Source organism: Dipteris shenzhenensis, chromosome 30 (assembly GCF_047967505.1).
Source record: "Dipteris shenzhenensis isolate YYH24624 ecotype China chromosome 30, Dip_SZ_1.0, whole genome shotgun sequence".
NCBI classification, from domain to species: domain Eukaryota; kingdom Viridiplantae; phylum Streptophyta; class Polypodiopsida; order Gleicheniales; family Dipteridaceae; genus Dipteris; species Dipteris shenzhenensis.
Window position 1 is genome coordinate 36,020,049 of NC_141625.1, and position 26,610 is coordinate 36,046,658.

The 26,610-nt window shown below is 42.7% G+C and overlaps 1 protein-coding gene across 1 annotated transcript; it reads right to left on the minus strand.

Moving 5' to 3' along the window:
* Positions 1-5,516: 5,516 nt before the first annotated feature.
* LOC147882044 (ABC transporter G family member 22-like) lies at positions 5,517-11,399 on the minus strand. The gene is made up of 10 exons (XM_087401280.1): positions 11,246-11,399; positions 10,638-11,102; positions 10,378-10,499; positions 10,031-10,284; positions 9,444-9,783; positions 8,994-9,335; positions 8,578-8,874; positions 7,459-7,743; positions 6,500-6,607; positions 5,517-6,373 (listed from the first exon to the last, which is right to left on the minus strand). Exons 2-10 carry the CDS (start codon positions 11,083-11,085, stop codon positions 6,110-6,112), a joined length of 2,460 nt encoding a protein of 819 aa, XP_087257406.1. The 5' UTR covers positions 11,086-11,102; positions 11,246-11,399; the 3' UTR covers positions 5,517-6,109.
* Between the last annotated feature and the right edge of the window lie 15,211 nt (positions 11,400-26,610).

A 26,610-nucleotide genomic window follows, 5' to 3' on the forward strand; every position in this document is an offset into this window, starting at 1 on the left:
GAGGTCACATGTTGCCTTGCCATATCTCTTGAGGTCGGTAATTTATTCTCTCTTGGAAGCATTTTACACAACAGCTTGCACATGAAGACCATAAATGAGAAAAAGTATTTCGATAATTGACCTACTAGCATAATTCACCATGTTTGTAAAATAGATTAAAAAGCTTACTTGAGTAATGCCTTCAAAATTGCATTGCTCCAATATCCATAGATGGTTTGCGAGTTTAGTAGGCACGTAGAATAGAGAATGTGCACCCCTCAAACAGTGGTGTTGATGCTATAGTAAAAAGATCATCCTGCTCCATGCTATCAATAATAAATCCTGCACCATATCATCAAACGCCTCTTACTCCATGGCCTCATGAGGTAATGGTGGAGGGCTACTATCACCATCACTCCATGCATCCGTAACGGTCCCTCTTGAATAACCCACCTCATATCGTCGATGCTTACCTCCTCACAAGACGAGCATAGGACCCATATATGTGGGTGTGGCACTGTATCCTATATCAAATTAAAAAGGGATCATATATCAAACAACACCCATAGGTATCTCAATCAACCTCAATGTTTTAATACTTACTCGAGATATGGTTGCATCTCGTTCTCCATACTTTGAGATGTGATTGAGTGTAATTCTACGTGCACGATACATGTTTCCTTGACATCGATCACACATACATTTGATTTTTTGCTCCAATCACATTCCATGATGGTGGATATGGAGGGATTCATCCTCACTAAGGCTACTTGTTGAAGATGAAGACATCCTACAGATAAACAATCCAAAAAATGTATTCTTTCTTGAGTATTTAATCAGAAAACTCTATAGTGCATCTAAAAGCGCGTTTATACTGTGGAACGCGTCTATAGGCGTGTCTAAATCACAATGTAGATGTGCTAATAGATGTACTTTTAGACGTGTGGACTGTCGATTGGGTTTTAAACCTACTTTTAGCTCATTTCTTACTTTTAGTATCGTGCTTGCTTTTGTTTCAATACATAGGTCGAGATTGCCAGCTCCAAGCATACACACACAGCTCCAGGCACCCACACTCATCTCTAGGCATACACACTCATCCCTAAGCATACAAGAGAAGAGGGTGAACAAGGAAGAGAAGAAGGAGAAGGAGAGGCAACTTTGAAGAAAGACAAGAAGCTTCCATACCTCTATCCAAGGTAAGTGATCTCTTAGTGGTTGGTCTTCTCTGGAATTTGTTCTCTTTGGATTCATCCTTTATCATATGTAGGGAAAGGTTATTTTTGGTATTGTTGTTCTTTTTTGGGATCGAGCGCATGTCCTTTTCACCTTTTTGTCGAAAAGCATATGTTAGAGCGCGTCTATAGGCACGTCTAACAGCGCATCAAAATTTTTAGGAAAATAGGTAGTTGCACCTACAGATGTGCTATTTTCTGCGTCTATAGACGTGCTCCGATAGACAGTTTCAAACATCGATTTTTTCCCTTCCCCTTTGCCTTTCCCCTTCCCCTTCCCCTTCCCCTTTCCTTTCCCGTTCCCCTTCTCCTTTCACCTTCCCCTTCCCCTTCTAGTTCCCCTTTTTGCTTCCCCTTCTCCTTCTATTCTCCCTCCTCAATCCCCTTCCCCTTAATCCATTCCCCCTTCTCCTTCTGTTCTCTCTCCTCTTTCCATTCTTCCATCCTACCTTCTCTTTCCTTTCTCCTTTCCCTTGCATGCATGTTTAAGTTGAATTTTCAATGCCTTAAGCATTCGTGAGAAAATAAGGGATTGCATGAATGATGGAAATAAGTGATTGCATGAGGGAAATTGGAATGCAGCATGAGGATGGGATAAAGAAAGAGGGCATGCATGATGGAAATCATGGGATTGCATGCATGATGGAAAGAGGGCATGCATGATGAAAATCACAGGATTGCATGCATGACGGAAAGAGAGCACGCATGATGGAAATCACGGGATTGCATGCATGATAGAAAGAGGCATTGCAAGATGGAAATAATGGGATTACATGCATGATGGAAATATTCTTCTCTTATTTTTTGCAGTTCATCATGTGGCCAGGAAGCTCTTCAGGAGCCTTGCCCTATCTTTGGGATGTCGTATTATAGTAGTTATATAACGTTTTGGGGCACCCTCCCACTGCTCATGAGTTATACACATACACGATGAGTACTCAAGACAACCCCTAGGAGTTGGCAGTATAGACTTCAAATCACCCCAACCCCACAGCAATTGAGATTACTCCTGTGGAGTCGAGATAGTCCAGCAGGCTACAGAGCCGTGTCCCTTCTCCTCGAACATCAAGAGTCCCTTCTCCCTTGCGGTCTAGTGTCCCTTCTCCCCGATCATCAGCACTCCCTTCTCCCTTGCAGTGGTCTGGAGTCCCTTCTCCCCCCCTACGGTCAGGAAGCCCTTCTACCTCACAAATCCACCAGCGTACTCCCATGCGATTGAGACTCCCTTTTCCAACGATGAGTGGCCAACGTACTAGCTCATCACGATAGGGCAGCAGGTGTAGTAGTAGGGAGAGCTATGGGGGATGCATGGCGCAGTGCTTTGGGGGGGTTAATGGTGGGAGTAGGGATGATTTAGATGATGTAGACGTGCCAGAGGGTGATGGTATGATCTTCTACGACATCACTTAGAGAGGAGGCCTGTTGATGGATGCATGGGGAAAGGACATCATGGCCTTCATGAACTTTGTAGTTGTTAGCAACTACATAGATTGCTTTATTCCATACAAAGAGCATCCAAAAAGGTTGGCTGATGAGACCATCAATGTTGTACACTCTAGGTATCCCAATCCCCCCAATGTTGAGTTTACAAATAAATGGGCAAAGTCAAAGATTATTGTTATACTTGCCAATAAAAGATCTTCACTTAAGAGGCATGCACTAGCTGAGATTGCCAGGAGAGAGGGAGGTCAACCACCAAGGGGCCAACCCCACACCACTCATAAGTGTGAGTGGAAGAAAGCAATGAAGGCAGCAAAGCTAGACCCTAGTCTATAGCATGTGGAGGCACGAAGGATTTAAATAGAGCAATATGGAAATGTGCATTTTGGACCAGGGGGTGTTGAATCATGGGAGGCCCAATTTGTAAGTATTGATCTTAAATTATATTGTGTTTATGTGGTTCGTTAGGAGGTTGTTTCTTTGTACTAACCCCTCTGTAAATTATATCATCTTGTAGCTTGATATCATGGGCAGGTACCCTACTCCTATTGAGACAGCCTACCATCGTGGACATCGCAAAGGACATACATGGAGGCACTTCTATGATGAGGGGTTGATTTCTAAGGAGCAGTACATCAGGGCTATTGGAGCGCCCCCCCACATATTTAAAAGTACTTAAATAATGTCAATATTGCACGTTTTTCAGACATTGATACATGTTGTTCCTTGTTTACAGGCCCCTAGGGATATTCGGGAGCAAGAAGGTGATGAAGAAGGTGACGAAGAAGGAAGCGAGGATGTGGATGACTTAGATTAGTCATAGAAGTAGTGCTAGAATTAGTGCTAGCTACTCTTTTTTGTACTTGAAGACATTGGCTTATCTTCGTGCCTCTCTTGTATATACACTCCTCTTATTTTTTATACTTGAAGCCACAAATGGCTTGGCTACTTGAAGATACATCTATGTGGAGTGCTAGTGCATGGATTTAAGTTTTTTGGAGACATATAGATTGATTTCTTGCATCTACATGATAGCAATCAAGTTCTAACATCCATTATGAAGGCAATTCACAATGTACATGTAGAAAAAGATCGCCTATGAGCAACTTTGAGAGTATAGGCAGACAATTGTGGACTTGAGAATAAGAATGTACTCTTCTTTGCATTTTACTTAGGGCTAATCGCTCATCGAATCTTCATTGAGATTGAAGTTAGGTTTTTATTGGTTGGGCACACACATGAGGATATTGATCAAGTTTTAGCACAGTCTCAAGAGAACTAAAACACAAGGACTTGGAGACGATGGATGACTTGATAAGAAAATATGGGAGGCAAGTTGGTGGCCGCAAAGAAGGTACAATATGCTCAATGGTTGAAAGGATGTATAATCTTAGAAGAGCTTATTCTACCTTTCATACAAAAAAGTGGTGATGTGCCCTGATAGGTCATGATGCTCCACACTATTTTTGCTTTTTCTTAAAGGATGAAAAACTAGAGATGAAGTGGCAACACTATTCTCTTGATACAAAATAGGAACCTGAAGGACCTTACTTTCTCTTAACTTCAATTTCGAGCAAAGAAATGCATCCAGCATGGGCCCTTATAAAAGAATTCAGCGAGAAATGCAAAGGTGAAATAGAAGGCTTAAAAGCTTTATTACATACAAAGAGAAAATGCTCTGGAGATTTTTTGATTCGAAGCCCTCTTGGAAGGAACACACTACTGTTGTAATTAGCAAGACCTATCAATTGATAAAGGACGTTGCAAAAAGCGAGAAGATGATATTAAGGTAGAATAACTTTTATTTTGGCCTAATGTTGGTAACGACTTGCGCCTAGCATGTAGTCTCTTTGAAAATGAGTTTGAATCGCTGCTCCCACGTCCATATTGTGGACACAAGAAGAAAGAGTTTATGCCACAAATAGACATAGATGTCCATTGTTTTATTGCAGTTTGACCATCAGATGATGAACATGAGAACGTGAAGTTTTGGGTTATAAAAGTAGTGGATATGACCAGGGGAGAGCTATAACATTTACAACGGTATGGTATGAGCCAAGGGATAGGAAGGATAACCAAGATGTTAATACATTATAATAACTCAAGGGATTTTTTACAAAATTAGGCTTTAATAGTAGTTTTTGCATTATTAGTGCAACATTGTAGAGGGATGTTCTGAAATGTATTATGTGGAAATGACAATGCTAGAAAGCAAACTTTTGATTCTCGAATGGCATTGTGATAAAGTAAATTTTTCATTTGGAAAGGATTTTAAGGATTAGTCCAAATGTAGACATATGAGTTCAAAATTAATGAAATAAGTGATAGCATCTTCCTTCTTGATTTATCCTATCTTGTACTTATACTCTCGAGACATGTATCCAACTAACATCCTCGTAATATCGACACTTTTGTTTCCATGGTTACTTGATGGATTATTTTGATGGTTTCGTGAAAGAAATTATCCTCCTTAATCTCTATTAAAAAAGTCAAGGCATGTCTTACATGGTGTGTTGCTCTCTACTTTCACATGTTTTTCCATTTCAACAATTATTATTGTTCCACTCATACAAGTTGTAGTCCATTGCAATCCTAGGTGATAGTGTTGTATTATCATTGCATGTTTCTATGATGTACTAGTGGATAGGTATATATGATGGAATGAGAAATGTCCATGGTAACGTCTAGCCATGATGTGTAGGAGACTTGGGAATTAAAGAAATTTAAGGTGAATCTTTTAGATGATGTAGTGAAATGCATCGCTATAAATAACAATAAAACTAAAGGAAAGAGACAAGAGCATTTACACATAAGAACTTGTAAAGTTGAATTCATTGAATATTGAGGATTTAATAGCATTAAAAAAAAATAGTTCGTAAACTTGAATTAGTCGAATATCGAAGTTGAAAAGTACGATCATAATTCTTCTTACGTCGTATATTCAGTGTGGACTTTGTGTTGGCTTTCCTACATCTCTCTTGTGTGCCACGTCTCGAATGAATTGTCGAGACACGCTATCAAACAAAAGTAAACGCCTAGGCTAATCCTCATTGTTGTGTGGGAAAGTCGATTATCTCCATCCGTTGCGCGTAGAATGCTGGCTCGAATATGTCAAAAAATAGATACAAAGTACTTGTTTGGAAGAATCGACGAAAAGCCATCTAGCAGCAAATTGATTCTCCTACCAGATCTCTATATTCCGAATTGGAAGTTGGAAGGACGGACTCCTGGAACATCAAAAGCCACCGGCTTGACGAAAAGCTTTTCGGCTAGCAGCAAATGGATCCTCCAGCTACAGGGTCTCCTTGAAAATTAAAAGCCACCTGCAAGCCGATTTATCATACTCCCAGATTCATTGGGAATATGCGTCGGCCAGCCCTGCTCCGGGCAGTGAATCCGTTTTGAATCAAACGGAGGAGGCTCCAATGGTTGTGTTTCGGTCTAATTAGTAATTTCTACGATGATGTTTTCATGCGGCGAAGAGCGCCGTATGCCAAAAGTCGGTACCCAAATACCATAGCTACCAACGCCAGCACTGCTGTCCCACAGCCATTCAAGGAAGTATTGCTGAGAGCTGGGGCCGATGCTATGCTTTCACATCGATCGGGCCCAGAGCAGTTGTAGGACTCGTCGGGGCTGTACTGTATGTTGATCAAGATGTTGTAAGTGTGGGCTTGGAAAGAGAGATATTTGATCCAAGCGATAAATGGCGGTATGTGCTGCACAAGGGGACAGTTCTTTAGTTAGCACAGATAGAGAGCAGATAAAGACGTAAAAGTGTAACGTACTGTAATACGTTAATGGCTAGAACAGTGGAGAAGTGGGTGGTGGGGAAAAGTAAGTACCCGAACAAAGTAGCCCCCCGCTAGCATAAAAGCGAGGACCACAACAGAGGCGAATGTCGTTGCTTTTTGGACGTCCATCATGACAGCGCCGATGAAGAAGCCAACCCCCTGAGTGAAGAAAATAGTGCGAGGCGTTAGTGGGGGACGGAATTGCGAAAAAGAAGAAAGGTGAGGGATCAGAAGCATTGCCTAGATAGATCAATAAGATCACCGAATCAACCAAATTACGTGCTCAAAAAGGGTCAAGGAGTAGAAATAAAGCAAATGACGTGATCTGCCTGCGTGATGGTCCAGTAAGAGAAGCAAAGCAAATCATGACGTGATCTTCCTGTGTTCCTGAGAGCGACCTAAAGATGATGAGAAAGCAAGCAATTCAAAACGGTAAAATATTCTAATCGACTTGCTGACGAGGAGGATGACAATCACAACTGTCAAAGGAAATGTGCACGGTAGAAACAGCGTGTGTTCTGTGAGCGATCAAAAGTTGATGAGAAAGCAAGCAATGTGGGTGCTCAAAACGGCAAAATGTGGCAAGAGGTCAAGGAAGAGAAGCAAAGGCAATCTACGTGGTGACGAGGAGGATGACATTCCGAGCTGTAAAAGGAAATTTTCACGAGAGCAACAGCGTGTGTAGGTGATGAGAAAGCAAATCCGCGTGCTCAAACCGGTAAAATGTGGCGCGAGGTCAAGGAGCGGAAGCGAAGGCAATCTACGTGGTGACGAGGTTGGAGGTCGAAGACGACATTCCCAGCTGTCAAAGGAAATGTGCACGAGAGAAAGAGCGCGATGCATCAATCAAAGGAAACTTTACGAAGGAGTCAAAAATCCGGAGCTGGAAAAATACGGCAAGGGCGAGGAAGATATGAGCAGGCAGCAAGAAAACAATCGACAAGCGTGTTGAAAGAGAGAAGGGGGGGGGGGGGGGGGGGGGCATGGATATAGATGGAAGGAGCAAGCACCTGGGAAGCGATGACGACGAGGAAGACGCTGAGCAAGGTGAGCAGGAAAGCTGGAGCGGTGGGCTTGAGGCCGACCATGAAGTAGACGATGGAGATGAAGAGGAAGGGGAGGGCCAGGTCGAGGGGGAGGTCACCGAGAGTGCGAGCCATGAAGTAGGCACTGAGACGATACATGTCAGAGGCCCTCTCCTTGGCCAGCACTGCCCTCTCCAATGGGAACGTGAAGATCGACGTGAACAGCGGGAAGTACCCCCAGAACACGCCTATGAAGAACAGTACCCCCACCTGCACCAATCCAACACCATCTCATTTCAAATTTCTGTCCGGTTCTTTCATTTTGAAAACTCTGATCTGACTTTATCTCATCATTGACAATTAGATAGGGGCTTCCTTAGAATGTTTCTCACTTTAGTGCCTTCCTCCTCTACACGTTTGTGACGTTTACATAAATGCCAGTCATCTCTTTTCTTTGCCCTTTTACGTCTCATTTTGAAAGCGAACGTTCTTTTGTGGGATTTTATTTCCTCCATCCATCATCATCGTAAAACTAAAATAAGGGCTTCTTTTAACTTTAAACGTTTCTTCACCACAAATCGTGATAGTTGCTCCCCGTTTCAAGAAGTGAACCTTTCCTAGTGAGTGACTCGTGAGGAAAATGAAAAAGAAGTGAACCTTGGAAGGAACCATGAGATATTCCCAATACTTTAAGCTCCACGGCTAGATTTAATCTCCACAATCCCATGGAGAAGGTATGTGCTCTTCTCAAGACTTGCTTACCATAAATTTAATGTAGTTTTTATTGGCCATTGCAAAATACCAACTAGCCTTTATTGTAAGACTAAAATTTAGGCATAAAATTTATAGAACCCAAAAGTGTAAAAACGTAAGAGTTTTTTTTGCGAGGAGTCAATGAACTAGCCACAATACAAAGATACCATTTTTATATAAGCAAAAAGTCACCAGCAAAAGGTCACGACTCACCACTAATTTAGTCTTCTTAAACATTAGAAGCCTCCCCTTTGACACTCCAAGTGGAAGACAACAGCTTCACACAGCAATTGAAAACAGAGTTGAACATAATAATAAAATGAGGTTAGAAACTGGATTGAGTGATAGTACCTGATCTTGGACCTGTTGAGGAGTAGAGTGCTTGGATTGCCACCACAGGCATCCAGCAAGCAATGCTGAAAGCACCACCTGAATTAACCTCATCGAGCTCAAATATTCATGCCGCCTCTCCTTCACCCCCCTGATGAACAAGATCACAAACTGCTCCGCCCATGTCGTCCCCCATATCCGTTTCTCCCACACTGCCGCCTTCAGCTCTTGTTCCTCCTTCCCCCTTTCGAGCTTCTCCCCGGCCACCTTCGCTCTCTCGCTTGATGAGATTTGATTCTCGCAGCACTCCACCAAATACTGATTTGGATTTCGCAGAGTAGCAATTCGTTAGTGCAAGCCCATCATCATACCACGCAATTCATACAGCTGATTCGTCTTACGTCATCATGCCGATTCAACATCACACATCACTTTACCTTTTTCACGTCCTTCGCTAGCAGCGTCCTTGGTGTCGCTTGCACACTCGCATCCCCCCCTCTTGTTGCACCTGCCTTTTGCTGCTGCTTCTGATGATAGCCTAACCTCAAATTCTGAGGCGTGGAGATGTCGTTCGTGTTGCCGCTGCAAAGATCTAGCAAGAAATCGGCTGGATTCATGGGTATGACGGGAGAGAAGCCGATGGAGTCGAAGTAGGTCATTGCTCCCCTGGCCTTGCCAAAGTAAACCAAATGGCCCTCTGAAAGCAGCAACAATTTGTCGAATGTATGATAGGCTCTGCTCGATGGTTGATGAATGGTGGTTACTACCGTGCGCCCTTCCTGAACAAGCAACAACCAGAAGCGGCTGAGCGCCCTTCCCACGGTTTCACGTCATTGACCTACAAACTCAAGAGTCACAATTGCAATTGTAAAATAGCTGAAGCTTACACGAGCTATGTTCTGGAGCAGCTGGATGATGCGCAATGCAGTTGTGGAATCTAACCCAGAAGTAGGCTCATCCAAGAAGATGAGAGAAGGGTCGATCAGAATTTCTTGCCCTATGCAGACGCGCTTCCGCTCGCCTCCGGATACTCCGCGGAGGAACTGATTTCCAATCACTGTGTCCTGGCACCTTTGTAATCCGAGTTGCGCGAGGACATCTTCGGCTCGCTCTATTTTCTGCTCTTTGGTGAGCCAGTTGGGAAGCCTGAGGAGGGCGGAAAACGTCAAAGTCTCTCTCACTGTTAAGTGAGGGAACAACACATCGTCCTGCGTGACGAATCCCATCCTGCAAACCACCGCAAAACCCACGCGGTCATCTAATTGCGGCAAGTACGAGCGATCCTTAAATTAGCAACCGTGCAGCGATCGCTTCATTCATACAATTGCAACGCAGCTGATCGCTTCAATTCCATTGCGGACCTGAATCCTCGCGCTATGAGATAATTTCCACGGAGTGGGTGATCAACGTATTGAACTCAGATTACATAGTAACGTTTTATAAACTGACAGCATTTCGCACAGGCGATTCTTACTTGCTTTTGAGATTTTTCATATAGGGAAGATCGTTGTACTGTATGGATCCAGATACGTTCTGAGGGTTTGATTTTCGACCACCCAATACATTTAGCAGCGTGGTCTTCCCACCACCCGAAGGACCCATCATCGCCAGCACCTCTCCTGGAGCAACAGAACCCGTAATACCGTGAAGGATCTCCTTCTCCACCGCAGCCTGTCCTCTCCACTTTGCTGGCTGCGTTTGCACTACCTTGTATTTTACGTCTGTGAACTGTGCATGAATAGTTCATAATCGAGAATTCAGTGCTGAGGGCAGGACCCTAATTCCAAGAAACCTACAGAATTAGAAAGCGTACAAACTTACATTGAGATAGATGCGCATAGGAGGCTTCTCATCTCGCACAGGTTTTCCTATCTCAACTTCAATGTAATCTTGGCGTTCCTCAACCGAAAGTTCCGTCGCTGCATATCTTCTCACAGCTTCCACTGCCAAAACGGTAAATACAAATCATCTCTCAGCCTCATGGGAAGTGCACGTATCGTTGCAGCAACTTTGCACAACAGAAAGGGACCAGCACAGTTGGCGGTGACGAAGCAGGCTTGTGTAAGTTGTGTGGATCTTACCGTCTGTGTATAAATCGTCCTCGGGGATCTGAATGGCCGGAGCCGCAATCGAGAATGCAATCCCCAAGTTCGGGCTGGCGTTGGACATCCGTGCTGGAACTGTGTCGTCATAGTATCCACTATACTGCGCCTGAAGCTCATCCGCATCGCTGAGCCTTCCGCTTTTCCTTCCGCTAGTCAGTCCTAGCCCTCTCATGATCAGCGACGCAGACTTTCGAGGTGCATCTCCATCTGTAGATTTCCTACTTGGAGTGCCCCGGGGAGTTGTTGTCCAGCCTGGAGTAGCTGCGCCTCTTGGAGTTCCACCGTAGCTAGGGTAGTCATCGACAGACTTCCTTCCCTCGTAAGTCTTGTAGACTTCCGACCTTCTACCTTCAAATGTTCTGTAGAACTGATCCGCAGTTCCAAGAGGACTTCGAACGCGATCGGATTCTGCTCTTGCATCCATTTGATTCGGAAATCAACCTGCGATTGCAGTGAGCAAAGCAAAAATACTTCAGCTACATTGGCAACCTAAATAGCCGCAATCAGCGAGTCTACAAGGAGGCTCAAGTACGACAAGAATTGAGAATATTTGAAGGGAAATTTGGCGGCGTGAGCGAACAGACCTGGTAAAGGGGTTAAACAGCAAGGCTGGAAGCGATCAAGGTGTTCTGTGAAAGCATGAGACGAAAGGTAGGGGCTGCGAGGGGAGAAGCAGGAGTGGCAAAGTACCGAGTCCTTACAGAGGCGGAAGGCTATGATGTGGAATCAATATAAGAGTCAAAAGCTTCAGTGTTGAGAAAAATATGACTCAAGTCCCGTTTTTTATACACAATGCGGCCTTTACTACTTGCCTACGAGCATCGGACACGTGCGCAACGGTCCAGCTCAACCTGCCAAAAAGTAAAAGTGGCCAGTCTGTAGGCCTGTAAAAGGCCCACGTGGTACGTTCTCGGTTGTGCGCATTAGGCCACGTGTGAAATCCAGGGTGACATCATAACTGAAACCACTCACGAAAACCGAGCCGGAATCCGAAAACCGCTTCCCGGACCCAACTTCGTTTAACACATGCTTGCAGTTGCTCTTTCTTTTTTCTTCGTCTTCCAAAGTTCCGTCAACCCTTATTACTTTTCCTCTTCAAATCAATTTCAACCCCGCGTTGCCCGTCGAGGCTCCGTCTGCTCGTGCATTCCAATTCTTCCCAAGATTCTTGCCGCCCTTCGTCAAACGTGTTCGTTCTCATTCAACAGTAGTAAAGACGCTCCGGTTTCATTAAACAGCTTCGTCGATTCAACGTGTCCTTAATCTCTTCGCCGCCCGTGATCGTAAAGCATAATCGAGTTAAAGTATACTTCCTCGCGGCTGTAAGCCTCAAATCGACAATTCACAAGACCCCGCTGCCCGCAGTTAGCTTTTCCTGGGTCCCGATCAATTTCGTCCCCCGTGCTTGGCGTGGGGAAATCGGATTTTCTTTCCTAGCGGTAGAGCAGCTACGCGCCGCACGAGGACGGGCTGCTATGGCATTTTGCGTTTAACAGCTCGTACGGTATGGACGTTAACTCTGGTATAGGTGTCGTGGAGGAGTGTCGCTGAAGGTAGTCGGCGTCTACATTAGTTATTCTGTTGCGTTTGGCTTTCATGATCACGATAGGTGAGTCTAAAAACACGAGCGCCCAGAGCACAAGTGCTCTTGGGCACTACGTATTACGAAGCGTACATATGTTGAGTACATTTGGTAGCGGATACCTTACGAAATGCAGAAATGCTCTCTTAGGAGACGTAACCTCCTAGAGCTTATGGTTAAATTTAGCTAGACCTCGCTTATTTAAATAATAATAATTACAATTAAAAGCCTCCACTATAACACCTAAGCTCCTACAAGTCTCATTCCTACACTTTCCATGTGCTAATAAGTGCATATCTTTTGCAATCTGAACCACAATCACTATATCCATAGCACTATCTTCAGATAGAGGCCTAATAGGGAAATGGCAAGTACAAAGGGCGAGATTATAGTGTGCATTCCCTTCAGAACCTCCATGGCCGACATTAGGTGACTGGGCCTAGGCAAAAATGTGGTCACCATTCTTTATAGAACACAATGAGTGTCCTTGTTTGATGTCCTCCTTATGTACTTATGGCCCACCATGTTTTCATCACGAGTGGATTCCATTTTGGTCTTGTTCAAATGGACCTATTCTCATCTTTAATAGCACTCCAAGATTCCCCAATGCTCTTATGTCCTTGATCAACACTCCCATCATCCACAATCACCTATGAAGTTATCCCATTACAACTCCTTTGCGGCAAACACTTCTTTCACGACCTTATTCTCCTGCTCTCCAACATCTAAAGTTTTTGGAATCATGCTTAAAAGTCCAATTCTTTACTATTCTCAAACACAACATGTGCTATATTTCATTATCTTCAATCATCTAATTCTAGTCATGACCATTTTCATTCTTTATCTCGCTATTGATCCCCCCTATGAAACTACGCGCTTTGCATATCACTTGTTATAGACATACAATAAATCCAAAGTATTAGTTGCTTTGAGTCCAATGAAATCTCTAGCATTGCCATCTAAAATATTATCCTTTAGATGTACTTGGAAAGGAGTAATGCACATGCGTCATTAGCTAATATGTGGAGTTCGAACATTACACAAAAGTGAAGATAGCAATCAAATTTAATATCATATAGAATTTTCCAAATTATAGCTTAAAGATCATATAAATTCTAGACTATATAAAGTTTCATGCAAAGTGAACATGTCAGTTCAGTGATTGACCAAGGCCACTATGAAATATCCTAGATACCAAAAATGTTTTTCTAGCACTAGCAAGTTGTAAGAAAGGAAGGAATGAAGTCATACATAAAGGATCAATTTCGACAAATGCCTAAAGTTGCTCGGTATAACTTAAAATAGGAACGTGTATTGAAATCACGGTATTTCCAAAAGTATTGATGATTGGAAAAGTCAGTAAAGATTATATTCATATTCATCCTATCCAGAGAGATAATATTCAATAATAGAAACATGAGATCACACTATTCATCATTCACTACCAGTATATTGAGAATAGATCATTCCTTAAATTTATTCCTCTACAATACAACTTATGAATAAGGAGGCATATGATTCTAGAAAAACTCACACAACATCTTTCATCAATTATCATCATATGTCAATTTTGCAAGGTGATATTGATGATGTGTAGTAATTGTTCCCAATGTGTGCCAAGTTGAAAAGACAATGCATTTCCTATATTCTATGAATAAGGTCTTTCAAACAGTCTCTAGTCTCAAATAGACTCTTGCATGGTTTGTTATGAATGACACAAAACAAACATGTAGTTTTTTGTATGTAACACTTCATCTTGAATTTTCCAACTTGGTATATAATTATCATTCTCACAGTTGCAGTGCACTTACCTTGAATGTCAATTATGCTATCCAAGTGATCTCTTAGGGGGAAACACATTGATTGTCATATTTTTTTTTTAAAAAAAGAGCAAGAACCCTTAACATCATTCATGAAAGTAATTGTGTGCAATCATCAAATGCTTGTCTAAGTCTGAAGCTTGCATACTTGCTCAAAAGTAATAGGATATGGACTAGAAAGTCCTCATAGAAGATCAATTAAGGAGATGAATGGAATATGAGGGATACTTATATATCCAAAAGCCCCAACTCAGATGCCTTATGGTATGGGATACGCATAATTTACAATTACAATCTGACTTCTTACCATGATCCCAAGGAAATACTGAATTTTTTATGGCATGACATGCAAGTCAACCTCTAAACAATCTTAACATATATTTTGAGAATTTTTTATATCTGTTGAAGTAGCTTATAAGTTCTTAATAAGTAGTGGATGAGTAAAAGCTACAAACAATAAGTAATAATTTTTTATAAGGCAATATGGTCATTTGATTAATATGCATTTTCCTTAACTTCCATCTTTTTGCTTACTTTGTACAAAAAGTTTACCAAGTTGTTGATATTGACTATTGTTGATAATGGTATCTAGATTCACTCGAAGATGCCTGCTATATGGCTCATAAGCATGCCAAATGTCATTGCATTTCATAATACATGGCATCAAACCCAATAGCATGCCCTTTGGCCTCTTTGTGTTTTAAAGCATTTTAGGCCACATTCCACTTGTTTGGGATATCCAATTTTGTTGACAATCCAACTGGGAGGAGAGATGATTGGTATCTGAAGCACTTACTTGGCTATCTTGTGTGAAGTTAGCCATGACTCCACAGTCATATGTGACTCTCTTTGAATCGATGCGTTCCACACGAAAATGTCATCCATATGACCATAATGCACTATAGTACTTTTTGTACTGCAAAAGAGCATTATGGTCACCTGTGCATGACTCTAAATCTCAGAATTTCCTTTGGAAGTGCTCTTAGATACTGAGGGTATGGCACACGAGATCCGTGGTGTGTATGAAAGAGGGCCCTTTCTTCTTGTCTTCTTGCCTCGCATCCTCATATCTTGTCACCCATCTTTTCATCACGTCACTATTAAGCACGCAATAGAGGTTGATACTATTATGCAACTTCGTGTCTATTACTTTGTTGCGTCCTTTCCCTTGAGGCACAATAGAGGTCATCCTTAGGTCTTCATCATCTCTCCATAGTCGTGGGAGAGAGCTATCCACATCAACAAGAAACTCAGAAATATATACAAGTGACTCTTGTACCAACATACCCTTGGCCATGCTACCTTCGGGTCTTGCATTTTGTCTCCAAAAGCCCTTCAAGGTCTTCATGAAGCGCTCGAGGAAGAACAACCATCGTGCATGTATAGCACCGCATATAGCAATCTCAGAGTTCTCCACTTACCATCGGTTGATTGATGGGAGGAATGCCATGAGATGAGCTTTGCAATGGATTTGCACTTGAACATATGTTGGATGCGAGGGATTATGGGAAAATGTTACAGAACCTTACGAGGCACATTTAGATTTGAGATCTGCTCTATATCTTGCCTCTCCACAAGTAGGGCACTCTCTTGCATCCTATGTAGTCCATGAAACAAAACGCAATCGTTGACGCATGAATGGATGCGCATGTAATCTAATCCTCCAAGAGAGGTCGCATGTTGCCTTGCCATATCTCTTGAGGTCGGTAATTTATTCTCCCTTGGAAGCAGTTTACACAATAGCCTGCATGTGAAGACCATAAATAAGGAAAAGCATTCGAGTAATTGACCCACTAGCATGATTCACCATGTTTGCAAAATAGACTTTAAAGCTTACTTGAGTAATGCATTCAAACTTGCATTGCTCCATCCATAGATGGTTTGCAAGTTTAGTAACTCAAGGGAGGCACATAGAACAGAGAATGTGCACCCCTCAAATAGTGGAGTCGATGCTGCGGTAAAAAGATCATCTTGCTCCATGCTATCATCCCTCCCTTCGGATTGATGGACATATAATTCCCACACCATATCATCAAACACCTCCTTCTCCACGGCTTCATGAGGTAATGGCGGAGGGCTACTATCACCATCACTCCATGCATCCGTAGCGGTCCCTCCTGAAGATCCCACCTCATATCGCCGACGCTTCGCCTCCTCACGGCGAGCATAGGGCAACATATGCGGGTGTGGCACTGCATCCTTTATCAAATTAAAACGGATCATAACTCAAACATATGAACACCCATAGGTATCTCAATCAACCTTAACTCTTTAACACTTACCATGTTTACGGTCGCATCCCATTCTCCATACTTTGAGATGTAATTGAGTGTAATCCTGCGTGCACGATACATGTTTCCTCAACATCGATCACACATACATTTGATTTTTTGCTCCAACCACATTTTGCGATGGTGGATACGGAGAGATTCATCCTCACTGGAGCTACTTGTTGAAGATGAAGACATCCTACAAACAAACAACCCAAAAAAATTTGCTTTTCTTCAAATATTTAATTTTAAAACTCTGTGGCATGTCTAAAACCGCATTTGTTTGTTCTGTGGTGCGCGTCTATATGCGCAGCTAAAATCGCGTCTGCACTGTGTATTTAGACGCGCAATTAAATGCGCTTATAGACGCACTTATAGACATGGTTTTAAACGTAGCTATAGATGCGGTTTTCAAATCTACTTTTAGATGCTTGCTTTGCTTTTCTTCACATAAGCTTCGCGCAACTTGCTTGCTTTGCTATTAACAGATCCACAGTCCGACACTTAAGAGGAAGGCACCCACACTTACTTCTAGGCTTACAGGAGAAGAGGGTAAACAAGGAAGAGGAGCAACTTTGAAGAAGGATAAGAAGCTTCCATACCTCTATCCAAGGTAAGTCTCTTTACAGTTGATCTTCTTTGGAAGTTGCTCTCTTTGGATTTGTCCTTTGTCGTATCCAAGAAACGAATGATTTTGGTATCAGTGTTACGCTTTTGTGTCGGGCGCATGTCTTTTTCCACTTTTTAGAATAGTACGTTTGTAGGAGCGTGTCTATAGACGCGTCTCAGAGCACGTCTAAAACCGCATCTACAGGCATGTCTATAGACGCGTCTAGCCTGTTTACAGACACAGACAGCCACGTCTATAGATGCGCTGTTATATGCAAAAATAGACGCGCTCCAACAGTTTTAGATGCTTTCCTTCCTTTCCCTTCCCATCTCTTCCCTTCCCTTCCCTTCTCTTCTCTTCCCTTCCCTTTTCTCTCTCTTTTTCTCTTCTTTTTCTCTTCTCAACTCATCAGTAATCTTTATTTGGAATTGTAATTATCGGCTATAGATGTGCTTGCAAGAGTGCTAATTAAAATGCGGTTGGCTGTAAGAATTGAATTACACAATGTGAAAATGGGATTCCTGTAACTACATAGCATACACAACATACACAGCATTCTATAAATTTAAAAAATATTATGTAGCGCGTCTATCAGTGCATCTATAAATGCGTCTATATATGCGTCTGTCTATTCGAGGAGCGTCTATTTGTGCATCTAAAAAAGTGTCTATAAGACCATTTATAAATGCGTCTATACACGCGTTTAACGATGCGTCTCTCTGTTTTTAAAATTTTTTAGTAGAGCGTATATTTACGCATCTATATGCGCGTCTATATGTGCATCTGATTGATATATAGACGCGCCGTTAGACGTGCATCTCCAGACGTGCAAATAGACGCACTCGTAAGTTTTTTTTTTAGTTCAATAAACACGTCTGTGTGCGCGTCAGTGGGTGCTTTGTCTTATTGTGAGGAGTCATGGGAGTGGTAGAGCTAGAGTGAGGGGTGAACCTGAGAGCGCTTATGGAGCAGGAAGTAGCAGAGGGAGTGGGAGAGAGCAAGGGACTTAACTGGTACTGGGTCTCATGAGACCAAGTGGAGACCTGTAGGGATGTGAGTGTACTGACTCATCTACATCCCCCAAGTCACTACAGTAGCCTCGACCCTTCCTACTGTTGCTTCCCTTACGATGGATATTACTAGCTAATGGCCCCTCGGTTGAAGATCTAGAGGGGATGGTTGTCGATGAGTAGGTCTAGCCATCAGTGTAGGAGAGGGAATAGCTAAGAGAAGAATCTTGCTGCCTCGGCATCCCTCATCTGTGTGACAAATTTGTTGGGACTCCTGGCAAAGCCATGGGCTGCCAGCAAAGGAGTTTCTTGAGGGGTAGTCGAAGTGCTAGGCCCGAGAGGAGTTGGCCTAGGGGTAGGCCCCTGAGGCATCAGTTAATGGAATCAAAGTCCTCTAGAAAGTACAGATCATGATGTCTCCTCTTACGAGGGTTTTCGTACTCATTGGACGTGCGACGTGATCCCATGTCTAATTTGGGAGATTGGACAAACGCCTCGGGTGGGGGTCACTCTTCATAACACCCATATAGCACGTGCAAGCAAGCATGTATTAAAAATACCCCTTTCATTTATTTTTTACATTTTTTCATATAATTGATTAACCCCCTCTTGCATGTATACATTTTTCCATTTTAAAATTTAGACACCCCTATATTAATATACACATATGAATTATATTAAGTCCCTATTTTATAAATTCCCTCATGTATGCAAATGGCATGCAAGCCCCCCTATAAGAAAATACCCCTCTTTGCACCAAAGTGCTATGTTACATGTTTAAGAGTCACTACAAGGCATAGGTCCTTTTCTGACGAAAATACCGACCTTTTTTACACTAAAAAGTTTTCTTTTAAAAAATGGGCGCAAAGGTCGTTATTATTGTCGCGATAAGCATAAAAAAAGAACGGTTTTGCTATATAAGCGTCGCTATATAGCGACGTTGGTAAACGTTACTATATAGCGACACTAGTAAACATCACTATATAATTATTAACAGAAGCTTAAAAAAACATTAGTGGGGCTAAACAAGGCCACAACAAGCCCTGTTATGCCCCACTAATGTTTTTTATTTAGTAATTACAATGAATGTTTTTTATTACAAAATTTTCCTTGTGGAAAGGATGATACAAAATCTCTCAAATGAACTGAGCGACAGAAGCATATACATGTCGAAGATATACAACATTGTTTGTTACAAAATTACCCTTTCGAAAAGGGTGATACAAAGTCGCTCAAATGAGCCGATATACAAAAGCATATACATGGCGAAGTATATGCAAACTATTATTTCCTACTACTACTACTACTACTCATCTGAATCGTCGTCGTCGTCGTTGTCCTACTGGCCTGATCATTGGCCATCGTGAGCTGTGCTTGATCCCTGGCCCTCGTGAGTTGCACTTGATCCCTGGCCCTCGTGAGCTGCTACTGATCCCTGGCCCTCGTCGAAGCCGTGTAAGCCTAATCCCTCATTCATCACCGCTCACCTTCGCTGATGGGACGTTCGAGCTTTGATTCTAAGAGTGAAACCATATTAATTGGAAATTAGATTGGAACTTAAAGAATAAAACAGACAGTTTAAAAACTGAGATTATAAGTAGGAGTAGACTTATACCGTGCGAACAGCCACCTCAACCATCGCTCCCAGTGCCTCCTGCTCATAAACCACGGCTTTATTCCTACGCAAAATGCGCATCTCGTCTCTATGTCTGTAGGAAGGTGACCCATCGCAGCTTGCTGTGGGTCCAATTTATGAGAGTTAGATAAAGTGCATGCAATATGTAGTAAAAAAAAATAGAACAATACATTAAATGAGAAGTAGTAGACTTACCATGGTTGCCTCGAACGCCAACCGTCCGCCTGCACCAAAGTGCGAAGTACCTACGGAGTCCAGCCGTCTCCTCACAGCCCTCCTCTGACCCTCGAACATTTTGGGATGGTCCCTGTATTGATTCTTGAAAAACTTCCAATCAGCTTTGTCTGCTCAACTGGGTTTAGCCTTCCCCTTTGCGATGGAAGTACGCAAGGTTGACCTACGATGCTTCAAGACCAAACCCATGTGAAGATAGTGGGAGAGACGGTAGGAGTCTCACTTGCGGCTTTCTCACATACACAATGGGGAAATACACACAAAGGTGGAGGCTGAAAACAGTTTTTCTCTTCTTACTTGTGAAAGCCAAAAGAACTATAGTACAAAGAAATAGAAGAACCCTATATGTGGGTCTCAAACCAAACTCAGCTAACTAAGGTGGCATACTAACTGAGCCACGAACTAGAGTACATAAAGATAGCTATCATCGAGCTATTATTCATGGGCGGTGTACCAACCGCATCTACAGCTAACAAGTCGGTGACATAAATGCACAACAGTCACCCTGGCATATCACGAGTGGAGCTAGATATCTCAACACTCCCCCTCGAGCTCAATCCCAATTCCTGCACACCAAGCAGGTCTCTGAACTTGTACAGCTTCTCTGCGCCCAATGACTTCGTGAATATGTCAGCTACTTGATCCTCTGTGCTGACATAAACTAGATCAATAAGACCTAGTAAAACCTTCTCCCGCACATAGTGATAATGCACCTCAATGTGCTTTGTTCTAGCATGATAGACTGGGTTATTTGCCAAGTATATACTGCTCATGTTGTCACATTAAATGACAACTGGCCCATCTGATGCATATCATAAAGTAGCTTATGCAACCAAGCTACCTCACATGCAGCCATTGCTGCACCCCTGTACTCAGCCTCTGTGCTCGACAAGGTAACTGTAGGCTGTTTCTTGCTGCTCCAAGTGACTGCAGCACTCCCAAAAGAGAACACATATCCACTGGTAGATCGTCTATCAGAAATACTACCAACCCAATCAGCATCAGTGTATCCATGCAACTGTATCCGAACCCCAGCCTCATAAAATAGTCCATACTGCAATGTGGACTTCACATACCTGAGTATGCGTCTAGCCGCATCCAAATGCGGTTTCCTTGGAGCCTGCATAAACTGACTTACCAATCCAACAGCATAGCTCAAATCTGGCGTGGTAATAGTCATATAAATCAAACTTCCTACTATGCGTCTGTACATAGTAGGGTCTTCTAGAAGCTCACCTGCATCTGCGCTCAGCTTCACATTCTGCTCCAAAGGAATTGAAATACGCTTACAGCCTGTCATCCCATATTTGGATAGCATGTCCAATCCATACTGCCTCTGCAAGAGCCGTATCCCACTTGGTGATCTAATCACCTCAATGCCCAAGAAATAACGCAGCTCTCCCAAATCCTTCATCTGAAACTTCTGCTTCAATAGCATTTTCACATGAAGGATATCTTCATCACTATCACCTATGATGACCAAATCATCAACATAAATGACAAGCAGCATAATACCTTTTTCTATTTTTCTCACATAAAGTGAGAAATCTGCCTTGGAAATCTGAAAGCCAATAGTGACAAGATACTATCCTATCTTGTCAGACCATGCTCTAGGTGCTTGCTTCAAGCCATACAAGGCTTCCTTCAACCTGCAAACAAACTCCGGATGAACAGCATGAACATAACCTAGTGGCTGCTCCATAAAGACCTCTTCTTGCAAATCACCATGCAAGAAGGCATTCTTTACATGCATATGATGTAAAGACCATCCCTTTGATGTAGCCATAGCAATGACTGCTCTTACGGTTGCCATCCTTGCAACCAAACTGAATGTTTCTTCATAATCAATGCCATATGTCTGTGCATACTTCTTCATGACAACTAATCTTGCCTTGTATCTGTTCACAGAACCATCTGCATTGTGCTTCACCTTATAAATCCAATTACAGCCAATTGCATTATTGTCTTTATGCAAAGGCACTAATTCCCATGTAGCATATGCTTCCAAGGCATCCATTTCTTCATCCATGGCTTTCTCCCATTTTTATTTTCCCATGGCTTGCTCAAAAGAAGTGGGTTCTGGTTCCTGTATCACTTTGACCATATAGGCATAGTGAATCGCTATAAATCCATCATATTTCAGCCTATCCATAGGATACCTAGCTCTGGTAGACCTACGCCTATCCATAGGATACCTAGCTCTGGTAGACCTGCGCAAAATAGGCTCACTTCTAGGTGCTTTCAAAACATCCCTGGTCTTCCTTACTCCATGTGTAACAACAGAAGCAATACCCAACTCATCATCAATGCTCTGTTCTGACCCACTGGATTCACCATTCACATAAGAGTGACCTGCATTCACATCAAACATGGGCTGATCTATTTTCTCTTTTCCTTTTCGTGATACCTGCATACCACTATCTGCATTGCTTTGAGGAGATTCTCCTGATCTCAATCTGCCTGTCCATGGCGAAGTATGTGAACCACTGCTAGAGGACACTACAGGTCCACAAATATTTTGTGATTGCTGTTGCGAATTCTATGCAGCATTACCATTTTGTGCATCTACATCAATCATCACATTTACTGGTTTATACCAGCTGCTCATCTCATCAGAAACAACATCTCTGCTCACTGTAGACTTACGAGTAGAAGGGTTATAGCATCTATACCCTTTCTGCTGCAGAGAATAACCAATAAAGATGTACTTCTCAGCTTTTGGATCCAACTTGGACCTCAACTCATCTGGCACATGAACATAGGCAATGCAACCAAAAATTTTGAAATGAGAAATATGTGGTTTCCTACCAGTATACATCTCCTCTGGCGTCATGCCACGTATTGCTGCAGTGGGAGTCCTGTTCACTATGTAAACTGCTGTAGCAACTGCTTCAGCCCAATAATAATCTGGTAGGTCTTTTTCATTTAGCATGGCCCGAGATACCTCTCCAATATGCCTGTTTTTCCTTTCTGTAAGTCCATTTTGCTGTGGGGTATGACTGCATGAATATTGCTGCTTTATGCCATGCTCCTGCAGGAACTTTGCAAACTCATTTGAGAGGTACTCTCCCCCTCCATCTGACCTTAGGGATTTTATTTGCAGGCCTGTTTCTTTTTCAACCATAGCAACAAGTCGGTGACATAAATGCACAATGGTCACCCTGGCATATCACGAGTGGAGCTCGATATCTCAACAACCCATGTGCTCTCGGATGTAATTCTCATTGAACTCCCATCATGGAGGGTTAGGATATTGTCTTTTCAATTCATCAATGATTGCGTGCTTCTTTTGGTCATGTTGGTACCACCAGTGAGTAGCTATGCCGTTCTTGAAGTGGTGGCTCATCAACTGCCTCATGGTGGCCATCACTGCTTTGCCCTTTTTATCTTTTATTATCTCTCCCTAGCAGCCATGATTTGATAGGATAGGTCCTCGATCAGGTAAGGAGGACTCATGGTAGTGGTAGAGTCACAACGAGTGGTGTTACTACGAGCGCTTCCAGAGGGAGAAGTAGTAGTGGGAGTAGGAGAGGGCAAGGGACCTAACTGGTATTGGGTCTTGGGACCAAGTGGAGACCTGTAGGGATGTGAGTGTGCTGACTCATCTACATCTCCCGAGTCAGCACAACATAAGTGACCCCTCCTACTCTTCCTTCCCTTACGATGGGCATGCCCAGGTGATGACCCCTCAGTCGAAGGGGCTAGAGGGGATGGCTAGACAGTAGGTCCAGTTGTCGGTGTAGGAGAGGGATTTGCTGAGGTCCTCTAGGATAGTAGAGAGAAGAATCTCACTGCCTCGGCATCAGTCATTTGTGCGATAAACTTGTTGGGACTCCCGACAAAGCCATGGGCTACTAGCAAAGGAGTTCCCCAAGGGGTAGTCATAGTGCTACGTCCGAGAGGAGTTGGGCGAGGGGTAGTCGTAGGGGTAGGCCCTTAAGGTGTCGCCTGAGGGGAATTAAAGTCCTCTGGAGAATAGAGATCATGATGTCTCCTCCTACGAGGGTGTCCATACTCATCGGATGTGCGACGTGATCCCATGTCTAATTTGGGGGGATTGGACAAACGTAGACACAAACATGAAAATAAAAAACAAAAAACAAGAGCGGGTAAGAAGTGGAAAGCATATGAAGGAAAGCATATGCATAAGAGAACAAAAAAACATATGCATAAGAGAAAAAGAGAGAAAGCATATGTTTGAAAGAGGGGAAAAGAGATTGAAAGAGGGGAAAAAGAAGAGGAGAAAAGAAGAGAAGGAAGAGGGGAAAAAAGATTGAAAGAGGGAAAAAGAGATTGAAAGAGGGGAAAAGGGCATAAGCATAAGAGAAGAAAGAGGGAAAAAGAGCATAAGCATATGCATAAGAGAAAAAGAGAGAAAGCATATGAATAAGAGAAAAAGAGAGAGCATATGCTCATGCATAAGCATAAGCATAAGCATAGGCATAGGCATAGATATTGGCATATGCTTATGAAAAGAAGAGAAGCATAAGATGGTGCTTATGCATGAACATATGAGCATATGGTCATGCATAAGCATAGGCAAATATATGCTTATGAAACGAGATTGAAAGAGGGGAAAAGAACCAAGTATGCATAAGAGAAAAAGAGAGAAAGCTTATGCTTATGCTTATGCATAAGCATATGAACATATGCTCATGCATAAGCATAAGCATAAGCATAGGCATTGGCATAGGCATAGGCATAGGCTTATGAAAAGAAGAGAAAAAGAGAGGAAAAGAGCATAAGCATAGGCAAATACATATGCTTATGAAAAGAGATTGAAAGAGAGGAAAAGAACCAAATATGCATAAGAGAACAAAAGAGAGAAAGCATATGCATAAGAGAGAAAGAGAGAAAGCATATGCTCATGCATAAGCATAAGCATAGGCATAGGCAAAGGCATAGGCTTATGAAAAGAAGAGAAAAAGAGAGGAAAAACGAAGAGAAGGGAAGGAGAAGGAGAAGGAGACATATGCTCATGCATAAGCATAAGCATAAAAGAAGAGATTGAAAGAAGGGAAAAAGAAGAGGGGAAAAGAGCATAAGCATAAGAGAAGGAAAAACATATGCATAAGAGAAAAAGAGAGAAAGATTATGCTTATGCTTATGAGGGAAAGAGGGGGGGAAAGAGAGAGGAAAAGAGGAAAAGAGGGGAAGAAGAAGGAATAAGAGAAGAGAGGGGAAGAGAGGGTTCCTACGCCCATCACTGCAGCTAGCGCTTATTCATGGAGTGGCCTTACAAAAGAGAGGAAACATACCATTTTTCAGATAACTAGTTAGAGGAAGGAGGAGTTTAGAGAAGCAACTTCGCAAAGGGATTGGATTGAGGAGACAAGCATAAGCCTATAAACAAGGAGAAAGAGGAGCAAGAGAAATACCAAAAAGAGAAGAGGTGAGCCTTCTTTCTTTCACCAAATCTCGTTGTCCTTAACCTTTGAAAATCAAGCATGAAAATTAGCACATACCTTAGCAATACAAGGAGAAAGATGCTTCAACACTCACAAAACGAAATCTCACAAAAAATGAACCTTCATTGCTTAAAGAGACTCACCTTCTTGAAAAACTTCCTTTCACACAAGTAGAGAGGGAGAAGGGTGGAGAGGGAGCACAAGTGTTGGGAGAGGGGCTGGGTAGTGGTGAGGAGTGGGGAATAGAGAGGAGGAAAGCGAGGTCGTTGAATATAAGGTGGGAGGAGAGATTTTTGCTTTTCTGGGAATAGACTTGTGGAAGACGGCATCGCGCGGGGTTCTGGGTTTAAGCCCCTAGCATCGCTATATAGCGACGTTGGTTAGGATCCAAAAAATAGCCACCCATGAGCTCCTTTTCTCCCTTCTAACAATAACTGCCCTGAATCGTCACTATATAACGATGCTTTGTCATGTTTCGTCGCTATATAGCAACTCTTTGCCCTATTCCGTCGCTATATAGCGACATTTATACAAAAAGTGTCGCTATATAGCGACGGAATAGGGCAAAGAGTTGCTATATAGCGACGAAACATGACAAAGCATCGCTATATAGTGACGATTCATGGCAGTTATTATAAGAAGGGAGAAAAGGAGCTCATGGGTGGCTATTTTTTGGATCTTAATAGATTTCCTTGCAGCTCATGTTGTAATTTTGGAAGTGTGCAGATGGAAGGGACGAGTGGAAGCTCGTCAGATGATGCGCCAATGCCCAAGAGCGCAGAGTGGCTTACAGAGAGGTTGTATTGTCATTGCACTCATTGCAAGCGAGAAGTACGACATCAACGTCGTATTGTCATGCGCCACTTGCAGATGTATGGGGAGGAGCCCAAACCAGTACCCACCATTGCTGTTGCACGTGGTGATCGATCATCGGTAAGTCAATGCTATTTGAGTTCGTGATTAATATTGGATACCATTATGACATGAAACCTTGAGATAAGATCTTATATTTACACAAAATCTTGAGATAGGATGAGGAGGGTGGCGAGGGTGCGCATATACCTTCACACTTTGAGCAAGACTATAGTCTCTCGGATGTGCCAAATGATGACGAGGGTATGGTGGACATGATGGTTTTAGGGGCACTACATCACATGTAGACGGGATGTCAGAGTCTGAGGTCAATATGCGAGAGTTGCAATCAACACAGTTGTACGAGGGTGCTAGAATGTCTAAGTTGCGGGCTTGTCTCTCAATCTTGAATCTACAAGCAAAGTATGGGTGGTCGGATACAAGTGTCTCGGCCTTAATGAGGTTAGCTCCCGCATTAATTTGACTCATTATTTGGATATTGTTTGTTTTCAAATCATCATGTATGT